This window comes from Psittacula echo, assembly GCF_963264785.1.
Source record: "Psittacula echo genome assembly, chromosome: 5".
Classification (NCBI taxonomy): domain Eukaryota; kingdom Metazoa; phylum Chordata; class Aves; order Psittaciformes; family Psittacidae; genus Psittacula; species Psittacula echo.
In genome coordinates, this window is record NC_137739.1 from 67,710,589 (window position 1) to 67,725,357 (window position 14,769).

General features: G+C 36.7%; 1 protein-coding gene across 1 annotated transcript in view; it reads left to right on the top strand.

Annotated features, from left to right (window-relative positions):
• Positions 1 to 14,769, top strand: part of TDRD9 (tudor domain containing 9) — a gene marked incomplete at both ends in the record, with an annotated part of 73,955 nt that overhangs the window by 19,163 nt on the left and 40,023 nt on the right. Inside the window, 6 exons of the mRNA XM_080618227.1 lie at positions 532 to 638; positions 4,812 to 4,909; positions 5,432 to 5,653; positions 6,383 to 6,505; positions 9,158 to 9,238; positions 12,092 to 12,256. Coding sequence (XP_080474353.1) covers positions 532 to 638; positions 4,812 to 4,909; positions 5,432 to 5,653; positions 6,383 to 6,505; positions 9,158 to 9,238; positions 12,092 to 12,256 — 796 coding nt within the window. The remainder of the gene's footprint in view (positions 1 to 531; positions 639 to 4,811; positions 4,910 to 5,431; positions 5,654 to 6,382; positions 6,506 to 9,157; positions 9,239 to 12,091; positions 12,257 to 14,769) is intronic.

Genomic DNA, 14,769 nt, shown 5'->3' on the forward strand with positions numbered 1-14,769 from the left:
GACTTTGTCTTGTGTGTAATAAATATCTACAAAATTCACAGATTGGGTGATTGTGTTAATTACCCCCCATCCCTGGCCACCATCATCTCTTGGCTCAAAGACAAAAGTTCTTTCCTTAAAGCGGTCAGTGTTTACTCTTGTCTGCTTCCCTTGTCTCCAGGGAATTGTGCAAGAATTACTTGTATTTTCTTAATTGCGTTGTGTCAGGAATTGGTGAAACAAGTATTTCATCTTTGTTCAGATGAAACTGTAGACTTTCACTAGAAGATGAATTCCTAGGTATTAAAAAATTAAAGGGTGATATTTTGTGAGCTCAGTTGTTTTGAATCTGAACAAAAAGATTCATTGTGGCACCTTCCTCAGGCTAGTATCTAACTGCAGAGACAAATTTTATTTCTGAAGTTTGTTTGTTGGAGTAGTTCCTGCATGGCATGGAGACTCTGAACTTACTGTATAATGTTGTTATTCCCAGAGATACTTGTGACTTAGATGAGGAAGTATTTATTGATTTGTCATTTCTTTCATTTTCAGGCTGCCTGTCACAGGGAATGTTGGAACTGAATATGCTGAAAAATGCAGACAGGCAAAGTTACAAGAGCTAGAAGTAGTTGGAAATGACCAGCTTGTCTATAAACCAGGTAAAAAAAAAAAAAAAAATATATATATATATATATATATGTAAACACATATATATATATGTTTGATTTCTCTTATAATCTCAGATACACCTGTTCTTTTCTACCCTGTGGTCTTTCCTCTGGTATCTATGAAAGTATGAAACCTTACTGTGTATTTATTTGTTTAATGCTGTATGTGCCTTTGTTTTGTATAAGGCATGGTATCAAAAAAGAAATGTTACTTTGTGGAAACCACCATGTAAAATGCTGTTGCATAGATATATGTGCATACCTCTGGTTTATTGTATTGATAAATGTAGATAAATGATTGAAATATTTCAAGGAAAAGATACCACTTATTGGAGTCATGCTTTTCTCTGTTCTGTTTTCCGATTTTCTATCCATGTTATTCTGGTTTTTACTTGATTGTTACTTTGAACTGCCTTTAGAGAGGAATTTGATTGCACTTCTTTCCTAGGAGCTCTGGTTGTTATTGCTATTAACTTTAACTTATAGACAAATTCAGGAATATTATGTTAGGATGATACAGTCAAGAAGATCAGTGTGTGAGCATGAGATTTGTACTGTTAATTTATGGATTATAAGGGTGAATGTTTTTAATAAGACTGCTGTTAAGAACTCCAAGACCCATGTGTAACTGTCAGCTCTATCAGTCTGAAGGTGTGTGTTCTATTTGGGAACATGAAAATTGTCATAAATGATCAAGAATTTATCTAGACCAGGCCCTACCGCTCTTGTTGTGTCGAGTACCAATGTAGTCAAGAAATAAGCTGCACAACATAGAAATGAAAAACTGATTTTCCCTGAAGGTTTCGGAGTCAGTACCCCTTCTATTGCTTCTTTCTGAATTGCTGTTCTAACTGTATAAATTGACAGCCCATTTTAAATAACAGAATCAGAATGGTTAGGGTTGGAAAGGAGCTTAAGATCATCTAGTAATATTAAAAATGTGCAAGTTGAAAACGACTGCAGTGGAGAACAGAAGTCTCACCAGCAAAGGCTCTGGATTGAGCTCTTCAGGGCTCAGTCAGCAGCAACTTCATGTAGTTTGTGTTATGACTGAAGTAGCATAACTGAACTGTGAACTCCCAATGCTTTGTGGCTTAGTGTAGGAGCCACTACACAGAGTTTAGTGTTTCCTGTGGCTTTCCTTTCCCATGAGTTTGCTTGCTATCTGCAATCAACATTGTGCATTTGAAGCTTTGACCTCAGCAGAATGATCGGTAATGTAGTAAGCATCTCATTTGATTCACCTAACCAGTACTTTCAAGTATACTTTTTTATGCATCTCATTTTAATTTGCTGGGATTTACCAGGATGCAGCTGTACAGTTCCTTCTTCTAGAACTGGTAAATACAAAAATCTAAGCTTGTGTTACAGGATCTCTTCAATTCAGGAAACAGGTACCAGAAGGAATACGTCTGCTATATGGGCTACAATAACTGAGATATTGGAAAATGGCTCTTTCCATGGGCAGTAGACTGTTTTAGTCATGACAGTCAACATATCTCTACAGAAGTTTTATGATAGTTGAAAAGGAAGTAAGCAGGCAAAATCGTCTTTCCCGTATGTTGTGGTTTAACTGGGTTTTCAGTATATTTTGCACTGACTCTGAACAGAGAAATTAATATCATTATTTGGAATTAATGCTTCTTATACACAGAAATCCTTGAATCTGCAGATGCCTCTCTTTTTTTAAAGACCAGTTCTCATTCTGCTATTTATCAGAACTTTCAAAAAGGTGTACATTCAAGTATATTTCTGTTCTGCAGCGATAAATGTTTAAGGCCTTCTAAGATGGTTACCCAATTCCAGGTTTGTTTGTTCACTAATAATACTGGGTTTCAGAAAAAGGTTTCATGCTCAGTTTTAGACTGGGCCTTTTCATGGCATCTTTGGTCACATCAGTGTTTAGCTGAAGTCACCAGTTTACTCTGAGGCCCAAGACTGTACTGCCTGCTCTAGACAAAAGTCTCACAGTTGTCATGGTATTAGTTCCCCAGGCAAACTCAGTAATGTTTTTTTCAGTTTAGGCACAGGATACATGTCTTGAAGAGAAGAAACTCAAACCGTACAGGTTTTTGTACTTGGTAGTGTAAACTAAATGATTATACGGCTGCCAGTTCTCAAACTGTGCATATTGATGGTGGCTAACACTGGATGGCCGTTTGCTTTTGGCATATTTTTTTCCCCCCAAAATTCCGTGCTAAGAAGGTGGTAAGATATTGCTGTCATAAACTGTTATATAAAAAGCAATATTAAAAAGAGAAAAGTTACATCAATTAAAAAATTATATATGAAATTAATTAAATTGATCTCATGAATACTGGTGGGTCTTCATTTGTTTCTGGTTTGTTCCTTTGTATTTTCTAAATAAAAGTCTTAACTGAATTTTAAGTTAATGATTTCTTATTAATACACAGAGGGTTTCTGAGTTAGAGAAGCTTGTAACATGAATTCTACCATTTAAATTTTTTGTCCCTCCCCTCTTTTTTATAAGCACTTTCTAGAATTACTGCTCTCCTCTGTTGTATGCCTTCACACATTTTTCAAAATTGCAGTTGTTAAATGGAAGACCTAATAAAGGTAGGAATGCTATGTTGCTTTAACAAGAATATGCTGATGCTGGGCTCTTTTCCCTAGCAGCTTGAGATTTCTTCCAACATTGGTCAAATCACGCAGAGCTTCTGATGTCTCAGTAGTGACATGTTTGTGCCAGAGGGAAGCCACTCAAGCCTTTGTACAGTGTTGCTGTGACAGAATGCTATATATGAGTTTTCCTGGGAAATCTATAAAGTTGACCAAAAGTATTTTAAAGAGGACAGTTAATGTTTTCAAGGGGCACTGCTGTTAAGTTCTGCTTCGTATGTGTTTAGTAGTGCTGAGTAAATCACTGTGCAGTGATCACCTATAACTTGCATTGCACAGATTCTAGGTAAAGAGCCTTTCTGTTGGAGAGTGTGGCTACAGGAGAACTTGGGTTTTCAGTGCTTTGTGAAACTGTTTTAATGACCTGTCCGGCTTTTGGGACTTTGTTTTAATCCGGAAATAACACATTTGTAATCCTTGACACTTGAAGACTATTTGGGGGGGTTGAAGCACATTCAGGTATGGTGCAGAGACAAAAGTTGTTCTGCCTGCTTCTGTTTCACTGCTGTATGCGATTGTTAGTAGCTTTTCTGAAGAAAGGGAACTATGACTGGGAAGTGAGGTATATAGTCTGTAGCTTTTATTTTACAGTAAATATTGCCTTAGTAAAAATACTAGATTTCTTTCCCACTACTATGTTTTTCTTAGAGAAACAAGAAGACATGAATTCTTAAGGTTTTATAACTGCATGAAAATAGGTAAACTTCACTGCAGTTTCTGATGAAACTCAGTTGAAATAGAAAGCGTTTCCACTTTTGATTGCAGTATAGTGAGGTGTTTAGCCCAATTGTTTAATTGTATCTTGCTAAATTGTTGCCTGCCAAAGTCTTCCCCTTCCACATGTGCCTCCACACCTGCTCAATTGCTTTTTTTGTTTTCCATGGTCAAACTGACAGGCTGCTGAGCAGAAACTCATGGTAGCACTGAAAGTTTTTGGGTTTTTTTTTTCTTCCTTGTGTTCCCAGTGGTAACAGTGATTAACTCCTGCAGACAGACTGCAGAATGTAGTGTCACATTGAAAGGTCATCATGATAGCAGACTTGTTTTAATTGCCAAGTCGTACAAATAGAGTGTTCTTCCTGTCAAATTACAGGTTATTTTGTACTGTGTGAAGTCCAATAGACTTTAGGGGAAATAACACATGGATACATGAATAGGGCATATTTTTTCAGTATTGTCAAATTCTTGGGGACAGGGATAGATTTGCAGTTGTATGTAAGCTGTGCCAAACCTCTCTTAATTAAGAGAAAAGCATATAGAATTATAGAATTGTATACATCCTTGATGCTGAGTGGTTTATACATAGAAGCAATATTTTTCAGAGCTGCTGCCAGTAAAACAGGTGCATAAATGCAGAAAAATCTCTTCAATATACTAATATTTAAAAGTATTAATTCTATTAATGTGTATCAGTATGTGGTTCAAATTTGATAGGAGGTAGGTTTGCAAATACTGTGATCATTTTCTGCTGGTCTTTCCTTTTCTCTATTGAAATAACTTACTCTTGGTTATTTTTACGCCTAGATACTTCACTGGCTCAGTGTGAATCAAGTGCTCTGACTTTTGTACCAATAAATAACGATAAATGTCTGGATTTGCCTTTAGCCAAACACAGAGAAGAGGTAATTTTGTTGTACTTTCTGTTATGGAATAAAGCTGAAAATCATGTTTTGTTTCATTGGGTTTTTTGATTGGTTGACTTTGGTTTTGGTTGGGGGTGGGGGAGGTTTGGTGTTTGGGTTTTGTGGGGTTTTTTGGTTGTTTTTTTTTTTGTTGGTGGGTTTTTTAAGTCTTGTTCCTGTTTTAAGCATTTAATCCTGTTTTTAAAAGGAACAAAACCTTTGTTCATTTTAAAACACAGTGTAAAAATTCTTAGCAGAAGAAACATTGGTGCTACACTCTCTGTTTAAAGGTATTTATGTAAAATATGTAAGCAAGTGCATGCTCATGTCCTTTTCTGTGATCTTCTAATGTGTTTTGGGAGTCCAGTTATCTAGAGATGCCTAGGAGGTGATAAAAAATATGGCACAATGTTTTACAGAGGTCTAATGTGTGGCCTATAAGCTATTGATATTTGAAATCTGTTTGAAATCTGTTTCGAGTTGCTTTGGAGACTTATGAGTTTTCTTGAAAAATTGTTTCAGATAGTGTCTCTGATAGAAAACAATACAGTTGTGATTGTACAAGGAGCAACTGGCAGTGGTAAGAGCACACAGATTCCACAATATATTTTGGATTATTGCTTTGAGAAATCTATCTACTGCAACATTGCTGTTACCCAGCCTCGGAAAATTGGTGCCAGCAGCATTGCCAGGTGGATTAGCAAGGAACGATCATGGAGACTAGGTGGATTTGTAGGATACCAGGTATAAGAAAATTTGAAGTGTTTTTAAAAATACATTAATAAGTACTGTATTTTCTGTCTGGATTATGTTTAAGTATATCTAGCACACTTAAATGTTAAAGAATCTGTTTTTAAAGTGAAATTGCAGGTTTCTAGCTTTTCCTGTTAAACAATCGTAATTAAATGTTTAAGCTTTTAAAGTTGAACAACTAGAAATGCTAGTTAGACTCCAACAGAAATATTTAATGGTCTGCATTCTGGCAATTGGATGCATCTATAAATCACTGAAATTGTTGCAGGAGAACTATGTCATTTTTCATTTGAATTCCTTAATTAACATACTTGATTTGTTTGACATTAACCTGTCAGCTGTGTCAGAACTTTCTTGCATTGTATGGCCAGATGGTTTCACGAACATCCTATTCTTTCATCTTAATATGTGGAAAAACTTGACCTAGTTTTCCTTTCAAGTTTGCCTCCTCATTTTGTCCAGCTTTGCTCCAAACTTGGTTCTATCTCTCCATTTAAAAACTTGATGCCACTGCCATCTTCTGACATAGACACTAGTTCTTCAATCAGCTCTGTCAGTAACCATAATAATCTGCTGTGATCCTTGTTTCACTGGCAGCTAGAGTGAATAATTTTGATTGGTTTAAACTGTATTTCATTTTGGAGTTAATTTCAAAATGCATGTTCCTGTAAATACATTAAATATCTGTTCTCATGCGTATTCCTTTTCTCACTGTGTTAGGTGAGTTTAGAGAACGTTTCCACGAAGGAGACAAGGTTGCTGTACATGACAACTGGAATTCTTCTTCAGAAAGCAGTTAATGCCAAAAGCCTAGCTGAATTCACACACATTTTCATTGATGAGGTAGGTTGGTGGAAATAAGTTTAAATTTCATAGTAAGAAAAACTTCAATTTTGTCTTTTATATGCTAGAGAAACTAAAATGCAGACATCTGCTCATAAAGAACATAGAATCATAGAATAGTTAGGGTTGGAAAGCACCTTAAGATCATCTAGTTCCAACCCCCCCTACCATGAGCAGGGATACCTCACACTAAACCATGTTACCCAAGGCTCTGTCCAGCCTGGCCTTGAACACTGCCAGGGATGGAGCATTCACAGCTTCCTTGGGCAAACCATTCCAGTGCTTCACCACCCTGACATTAAAGAATTTCTTCCTTACATCCAATCTAAACTTCCCATCTAAGTTTAACCCATTACCCCTTGTCCTATCACTACAGTCTCTAATGAATAGTCCCTCCCCAGCATCCCTATAGCCTGCCTTCAGATACTGGAAGGCTGCTATGAGGTCTCCACACAGCCTTCTCTTCTCCAGGCTGATGCTTTATGTAAGTTGTTTAAGCTAACACTTTTCCAAATGGGGCTTGTCTCGGTGGTCCTTTGAGCAGCAAAGTTTAGAACTGAGGGTGTGGGGAGGATTTTGGGGAGTGCTTAGCTTTTGATATGATTGCCTTGAAATGTTTTCTGAAATCCTCCATGTGGATTTCAGGAATGTGCCTGGCTAGTCCTAGTAGGGGGAGGCAGCTAGTTTTTGTTCACTTGGCTATTACTGCCCTTAGAGTTCTTACTCTTCAGTGGTGTCCTGAAAAATTAAATGGCTCTCAAAGTTCTCTGTTTTCTTTCCAGATTTACAGTCCACTCATGTGGATTCATTATGATTGCTGTCACTTCACTAAAAAGCTAAAGAAAATATACTTGGTGTTTTTGTAATTCGTGTATTTTTTACATGTTTCTGTGCTTATTTTCTGTGATAAGCAGTATTTGACTGTTAGATGTAGTCATAAGTGAAATTGTACTTTTGCAAACCAAGAATGTAAATCATAGGTTAGATGTGACGTAGGACTTACATCTTGAGATGTAGTGACAGAGGACTTAGAGCCTTTCTGGGCTTTGGTTTGGTGAGGAGTTTTGTGTTGGAGGGGGTTTTTATGCTGGCTTTTGTTTTTATTCCACTATGGTACTATAGCTGAGAGGGACTTGTCTCCCTGCTCCTCAAATATCCAAGAATCAATACTTAGTATGCCATTAGACTGTTACAGTAATAATGATGGCTGTTACGACTGCACTTGAAATGACACATTTAAAAACTTGGCAAAGATTGAGCAAATGGTTGCACTTTTGCATGAAGAAACTTTAGGACTTCATTTAAACAGACAAAAGAACCCCAAACCCACAAATGCTAAAGAATTGTGCCAGTTAATCTTCATGGGAAAGATTTGAGACCATTCTAATATATTAGTAGAGTCCTGTAAACCTCAGTGCTTTTGCGCAAAAGATAAGGAAATGCAGGTTAGATGTAGGATGCAAAAGTTTAATAGACGATGCATACTTAGAAAAGTGTTAGATTGTTTCTTTAGTTTTAAAAATTAATTGGATATGAAAATTAATGAGAGAACTTTTCTGGCCCATTGCGCAGGAGAACAGATTTATGCAGAGATTAGTCAAACCTTACTTGAATGCTGTAATTTGAGTTGTTGATATCAGCTTGTACCACTTCTTTCAGCATCTCCCAGCTTTCAAGATTATATGTGTCTTTTGCTTCCCCAGCCAAAATTCTAGTCCCTCCTGTTCCCCATTAGCCACTTTTTCCCCCATCTCCACAGACTATGATCTTGACGCAGTAGTAAGCATTCCAAAAACAACATGTTCTTCACTGCATTCTTAGTTGCAGGTCCCAGCCTTTTTTAAGGTACTGCAGGTGTTTAGGAACATACCTAAACAAACATAGGTCCAAAAATCATGACTTCTCACAGCAAGACCTTGCTGTCAGCCTGAAAACTGCGTTAGCTAAACCATTTTCATGATGGTGCAGTATATCTTTATGTTAGAATATGCTAATGACGTTATAGGGCATGAATGTCAACCGTTGAAAGTTGAGCTCTGGAAAAGCTGCTGCGCTTAATGTATTTAAACTGCAGTTCAAGAAAGGAACATGATCATCATTAATAGTATTGAGAGGAAGTATTTGTTGAACTGCAAAGAGCAATCAGAAAAGTCAGGTGCTAGGATATGTAAAGAATTGGGTAGAAAATAGTGTTTTAGAGAGTTGTGTATTTTGATCATAGCTAGGAGCCATTGGAAGTGTTTCTTCATTTGTTTAGCTTTTAGACAAGTCATCATAGTCCTTGCCTGGATCATTTGTAATCTTAATAGTAAAATTGACTTACTCAACTTCAGTATCACTTCACTTGTTACTATCGTCTCTAGTAGAGCTGGTGTCTAGAGCTCAAGATTGGTTATTCCAGTCATTCTGCAATTTTCTTGACTCAGGAGCATGTGAATTTCACAAAGGGTGTTAGAGTTGTCTGAAGAGCTGTGTTGGGATTTCTTAAAATGTGATTAACATGCATACTCTTAAATGGTGTGTTTTATTCTGTGAAACTGTATTGTTGTTCCAAGTTACAAAAATAAAACATGAAATGAGTAGCAAAGGAAGAGATTGCCAAAAAGAAAAGCATGAGTTAATGAAAATTAAATTGTGACTAATGTCTTCCAGGTGCATGAGCGTACAGAAGAAATGGATTTCTTGCTCTTGGTGATCCGTAAACTGTTACATACAAATTCCCAATCTGTAAAGGTAGGTTCAGTTATATTCTGCTACTCTTGTTTGTGAGGATTAATTTTTTGCATGTTTCTTTATCTGCAAGGGGCATGTTTTAAAGAACTTAGCATAATAGTGTCATTATTTTGTTACTAAAATATTACCTAGTTGGCCACTCTTCATAACAAACCAGCTAAAGGGCATTGTTTTTATGGCTGCTGGAATGTGTTCTGAGAGACTTTCTTTTTTTTTTTTTTTTTTTTTTTCCCCACCCTCATGTTCAAACGCATTAGTTTCTAAAGTCTGCTTAAGGCTAAAAAATACAAGATGGATATTTGACTAGAATTACATATTGGGTATTGAGGGCAGTGTTTATCCTTGATTAAATGTGGTAGCATTAACTCTTGGAAATACTGAGCTTTTTTAAAAACTTTTTTTTAATGTATTTGGAAAAAAAGCAAAAAAAACCAACTTGTGTGGTAATTTCTAGGCAGATCTGGTAGTAGAACATGGCTGAGATTTTTCTCTGCATGTTAAGAAATTATGCTTTGTACTAAAGCAGAGTTTGCAGAGGTGTAGCATGACATATTTAGTCTTTGTGGTCTCAAAGTAATGAACTTTTGAACTGTAAGAAATTAAATACAAATGGCTGAGTTAGGCTGTCTATTTCTGTGCAGCTAGTTGGGACTGCAGAAATTTTGCAAGACTGTAGATGTCCCTTAAGTGCTTCAGTTAACTGTTAATGTGAACTGTTCTGTTCAAAGCAGACATAACTTGAGCCTATGTTGGCTGGTTTTGTTGTTATTGGAATGGAATTGCCACATTGATTCAAACTTGGGTAACTTGGTCTTTAGATCTTCTAGGCATGCTCTGGCGGAAACTGCCCTTCCAGTTGGCACAGAGCATGTTTATACACTTCACGTCTTTCACTTTTTATCCCTTTTCTTTCCAATAAGACAACTCACTTGTCTTTAAATTCAGAGGTAGAAGTGTGAAGCTGTTCAGCTTTTAACACTTGACTCTGCTTCCTGAGAATATCAAGTAATTCTATCCTACTCAGTTTGAAAAGTTTGCCCATGATGCTGATTATCTGGTTGGTGTCAGTGGCAGGAATCCCTACAGGTCCTATCATCTCTTCTGTTAGAAAACATTCTTCTTTCATAGGTTTCTGATTTTTTTTTTTTTTTTTAATCGTTCTGATTAAATATCTCAAAATCATCGCCAGAAAACCTTCTTTATATCTTTCTCTGCAGTTGTTTCTTCAGATGACAGTTTCATATTGTATAAATCTGAGACAGTCTTACGTTTGGGGGGGTTGCTTTGAATTTTTGTTTAATGGTGGAGATGGGTGTCGTGAAACTGAGGGTTTAAGGTTACTAAAATAATCAGTAATTTTAATAGAAATTTATATGTGATTCAACAGAATTAGATAGCAAGGTCCACTCTATTACATACAAAAGAGATTGTGTCAGAATTGGCAATGATTTACACAGTATGGGGTTAAGTGATTTATACAGAATTGAATTGAAATAATGTGTAAAGAAACCAAAAATATAAAGGAATAAGGGAGACCCTTCTGCTGAGTCGTGAGGTTCAGGCTAGACCCCTTCGCTTTCTGAACTCCTGATGGAGCCCGTGTGTGGCTGGATCTAGTCCTTGCCTCAGACTTGGATGATGGTTTGTGTTTAAATGCAATTTAGAAAGTAAAATCAAGGTAGAGGGATTGTGCGGGGATGCACCACCACAACGGGGGAACTCTTGATCTCAGTTGCTGCATTTTAACACAGTGGAACAGGTAACTCAGTTTGAATCTGTGTGCTAAACCCAGTGTCTCCTACTTGATCCGTTTTCAGCCCCTTTTGAAAAACTGTAAAAGAGTTTGATGATGTGGCAAATTCATTTAGAAAATACAAGATTTTCCTCCCAGCCTCCATGAAGTAAAATTGTGTGAGGAAGCCTCTTCAAAGGGTAAAATTGTATTTATAATTCAAGGTGATATGAAATACACATGAGGTGTTTGCCTTCTAGTTTGGATATTGCAGACATTGGAAGTAGCAGGTAGTTCAACATTGCATCAACTAACAGGATGGCAGGAGTGATTCTGACATAAGGAGGACAAGATATACCTGCTGTGGTTCACTACCAACAGTGTTACGTTTTCTGGCAGATGGCTGATGCAGATTATTGCTTTTGGATCACAGCAGACATTTCGGTGTTCTAAGATTGATTTTGCTGGGATAGGGTTCTTACAAGAAAAATGGCTCTATTGTGTCAGACAAAGCATTTAGCTTTGATTGTCTTAAATGTGCCTAGGATACATACCTGTGGTAATGAAATTAGAATCATAGAATAGTTAGGGTTGGAAAGCACCTTAAGATCATCTAGTTCCAACCCCCCTGCCATGGGCAGGGACACCCCACACTAAACCATGCCACCCAAGGCTTCATCAAACCTGGCCTTGAACACTGCCAAGGATGGAACATTCACAACCTCCCTGGGCAACCCATTCCAGTGCCTCACCACCCTCTCAGTAAAGAATTTCTTCCTTAGATCCAATCTAAACTTCCCCTGTTTAAGTTTTAACCCGTTACCCCTTGTCCTGTCACTACAGTCCCTGATGAAGAGTCCCTCCCCAGCATCCTTGTAGGCCCCCTTCAGGTACTGGAAGGCTGCTATGAGGTCTCCACTCAGCCTTCTCTTCTCCAGGCTGAACAGCCCCAACTTTCTCAGCCTGTCTTCATACAGGAGGTGCTCCAGACCCCTGATCATCCTTGTGGCCCTCCTAAAATTAGTCCATTTTAGCATAAAGAGTAAGTGAGATTTCAGCATAGCATGGCATTTTGTGTTCAAATTAATGTTTTTACATCTGCTGTGCAATTTGTTCAACAGGTAATATTGATGTCTGCTTCAATCGACTGTAAAGAACTTGCTGATTACTTTGCACTTCCAGATAAGAATGGTCTGAATCCAGCCTGTGTAATTAAGGTGGAAGGCAAACCTTTTGCAATCGAAGAATATTATCTTGATGATATGAAACACATCGTGAAGTTCAAGGTCTTGTAAATATAAATTTATTTCTTTGGACATAGTAATGAAGAAATTGAATAGTCAATTGAAATCTGTGTAATAAAATTACAAATAACTGATTTTACGTTAAGGTTCTAGGTAAGAAGTAATATATGATGATAGAACAGGAGTCTCCTTACCAGCAGCCTGGGTTTTCTTTCATTTAAAATGGAATGGCTGGGAATTTTGAGTAGCATGTGGAATTTTGTACCATAGTTTGCATCCAAGGTGAACAATGTTAAAGTCTGTGCAGAAAGTAACATATGAGGATTTTTTCGGTCTCTTTGAATACAGGTGACAAACTTGGGCAGTATTTCCTGGGTTTGTTCATGTTGATGTTATATATCAAAGGCAGGAAGAGCTAGGAAACAGTCATCAGAAAAGAAGTGTTTATGATTGGAAGTTTGATGTTATCAAGTGGCTTCTCTTGTCAGATGAGGCTCGCATGCTTCTTATTTTTTCCTTTTTTTTTTTTTTAACAGTCTAAGAGCTGTTATGCAGTTATTTTGGACATGTTTGTTGCAGCCATGTAGGCTACCGTAGCAAATATGTGATTTTGAATAATGAAAGTATGTTTGAATGATAAACATTCACAAAATCCCTGATAGCCACTTCAGAGCTGTATGGCTGCATTGGAGAATTGCTGTTCTAATGCCTAAGGAGGGTAGTAATGGCTGAAGATTCATTTGCTGTGTCCATCTTTAGCTTATGAACTGCACAGTGTATTTGTTTGTAGAGCTCCTGAAGTACTATTGTATAGCATGTATCTGTATAGACAACAGATAATGAAAGAGTGAATGTAAGTTCAAATTAATTTAGTATCTGTCATTTTATAATAGGAGCTTGGTTTACAGCTGAAAAACAGTTGTGTAGGTATTTAGTGCCTGAACCCTTTTGGTGTTATGGTCCAAGACAAACAGGTTAAAGCAAAGTAGAACAAATGCAGTCAGGCTTTAATAGTGACAACCACTCTAAAAATAACCAGAGCATGGGAGTAATTATTAGTCAATTTTGGTAATTCAGAACATAAAAATAACCAGAGCATGGGAGTAATTATTAGTCAATTTTGGTAATTCAGAACACTATTATAATGTTGATATAGTGAAGAAGGCAGGGAATGCACTTAAAAAGTAGCAGTATGTGAACATGTTGTTATTTAGCTTGCATCTCTGACTGCTGCAGAAACTAAATTAGATAAATAAACTGATTTTCTTACGTGAAACCCAGAAGAAAATAATTGCTTATGTTGTACACAGCACAGGCATTGGTTATGCTTCAGCACAGGCAAGCTGAAATAAAAGGCTGTCAACCACTGAAGTTTTAATGCAGCCAACAAAAGCAACTAGATGTGTATAGCAGTTGGCCAGTCAGGTTTTTTATATGGCAGCTCAGACAGATAATATGGAGATGATGTAATATATGATTTTTGTAAAAGATTTTTGATGATGGATGGCAAGAAAAAGATAACCAAGAAATTGAGTAAGAAGTCTACTTAAGTCAAGTTGCATTTGTCACAGCTGCACGTTGAGCTGAATGTCATCTGCCACACTTTTCACCTCTGAGGTCAGGAACAAAAGGAACTGCTTTCAATGCTTATGCCTTACATTTTTTTTTTTTTTTTTCCCTCTGTGTATATGAGCATTTGGGGGGGGGGAGGTTGGTTTGGGGTTTTTTTACGTTTTTATGTTTCTTTATGTTATGTTGTCCTAGCTATAGCTATTCTTTTGTTCAGTAGGAGATGACTGTCCAAGCTATTTGTACCTTAGGGCAACAATAGAAGCACGTAAGTGCTCTTGATTTTCTTTTTCTTTCTTTCTTTTTTCCTTAATACATATGAAAAAAAAAAACCAAAAACATAAATTGAATAAGAAAGCTTTGATGTTTGGTCTTGCATCTTGTTTCTTATGGTGTTATGTGTGGAGATTTTATCCAAATAGTAATTTCTATACTACACTTAAAAATGTGGAAGGTCTAAAAATATTTATGTAACATCCTAATAACAATAAAAGCAAAGCCTGAGTGTTAAGGTACTTAATGAGTTAACACTGCCATATGGAAGCAGGGGCACATCTTTCATCATGTTAAAATCTGTTGGATAACTGCCTGAGGTAGAGGATTCAGGCTTTAGTTCTTAATTAGCCTAGAAAAGCTTGTAGAGTTCACATAATACAGAAATTAAAAGTAAAAACAGTCTTTGCTTTTTGCATAAACACAATTTTCCCAAATTTCTTCTTTTGTTTCTAAAATCAATAATTAAAAGTCAGATTAGATAAATAATGACTCATTTCTGAATCATCTTGATGTAACTGTCTGGTTTGCTCTGAGATATGAACCTTTGTCCCTTCTCAAAAGAATCATAAAATAATTGGTTGTTACTGTATAAATGTTGAATTATTTTGTGAGTCCTGCAGAGCTCTTGGCTGTAATTTGTCACTCATCTCTGTAAGCAATAATGTTTTAAAACCGTGCTTGAAAATATAAATTTTCTTTGAGCAGTTCTG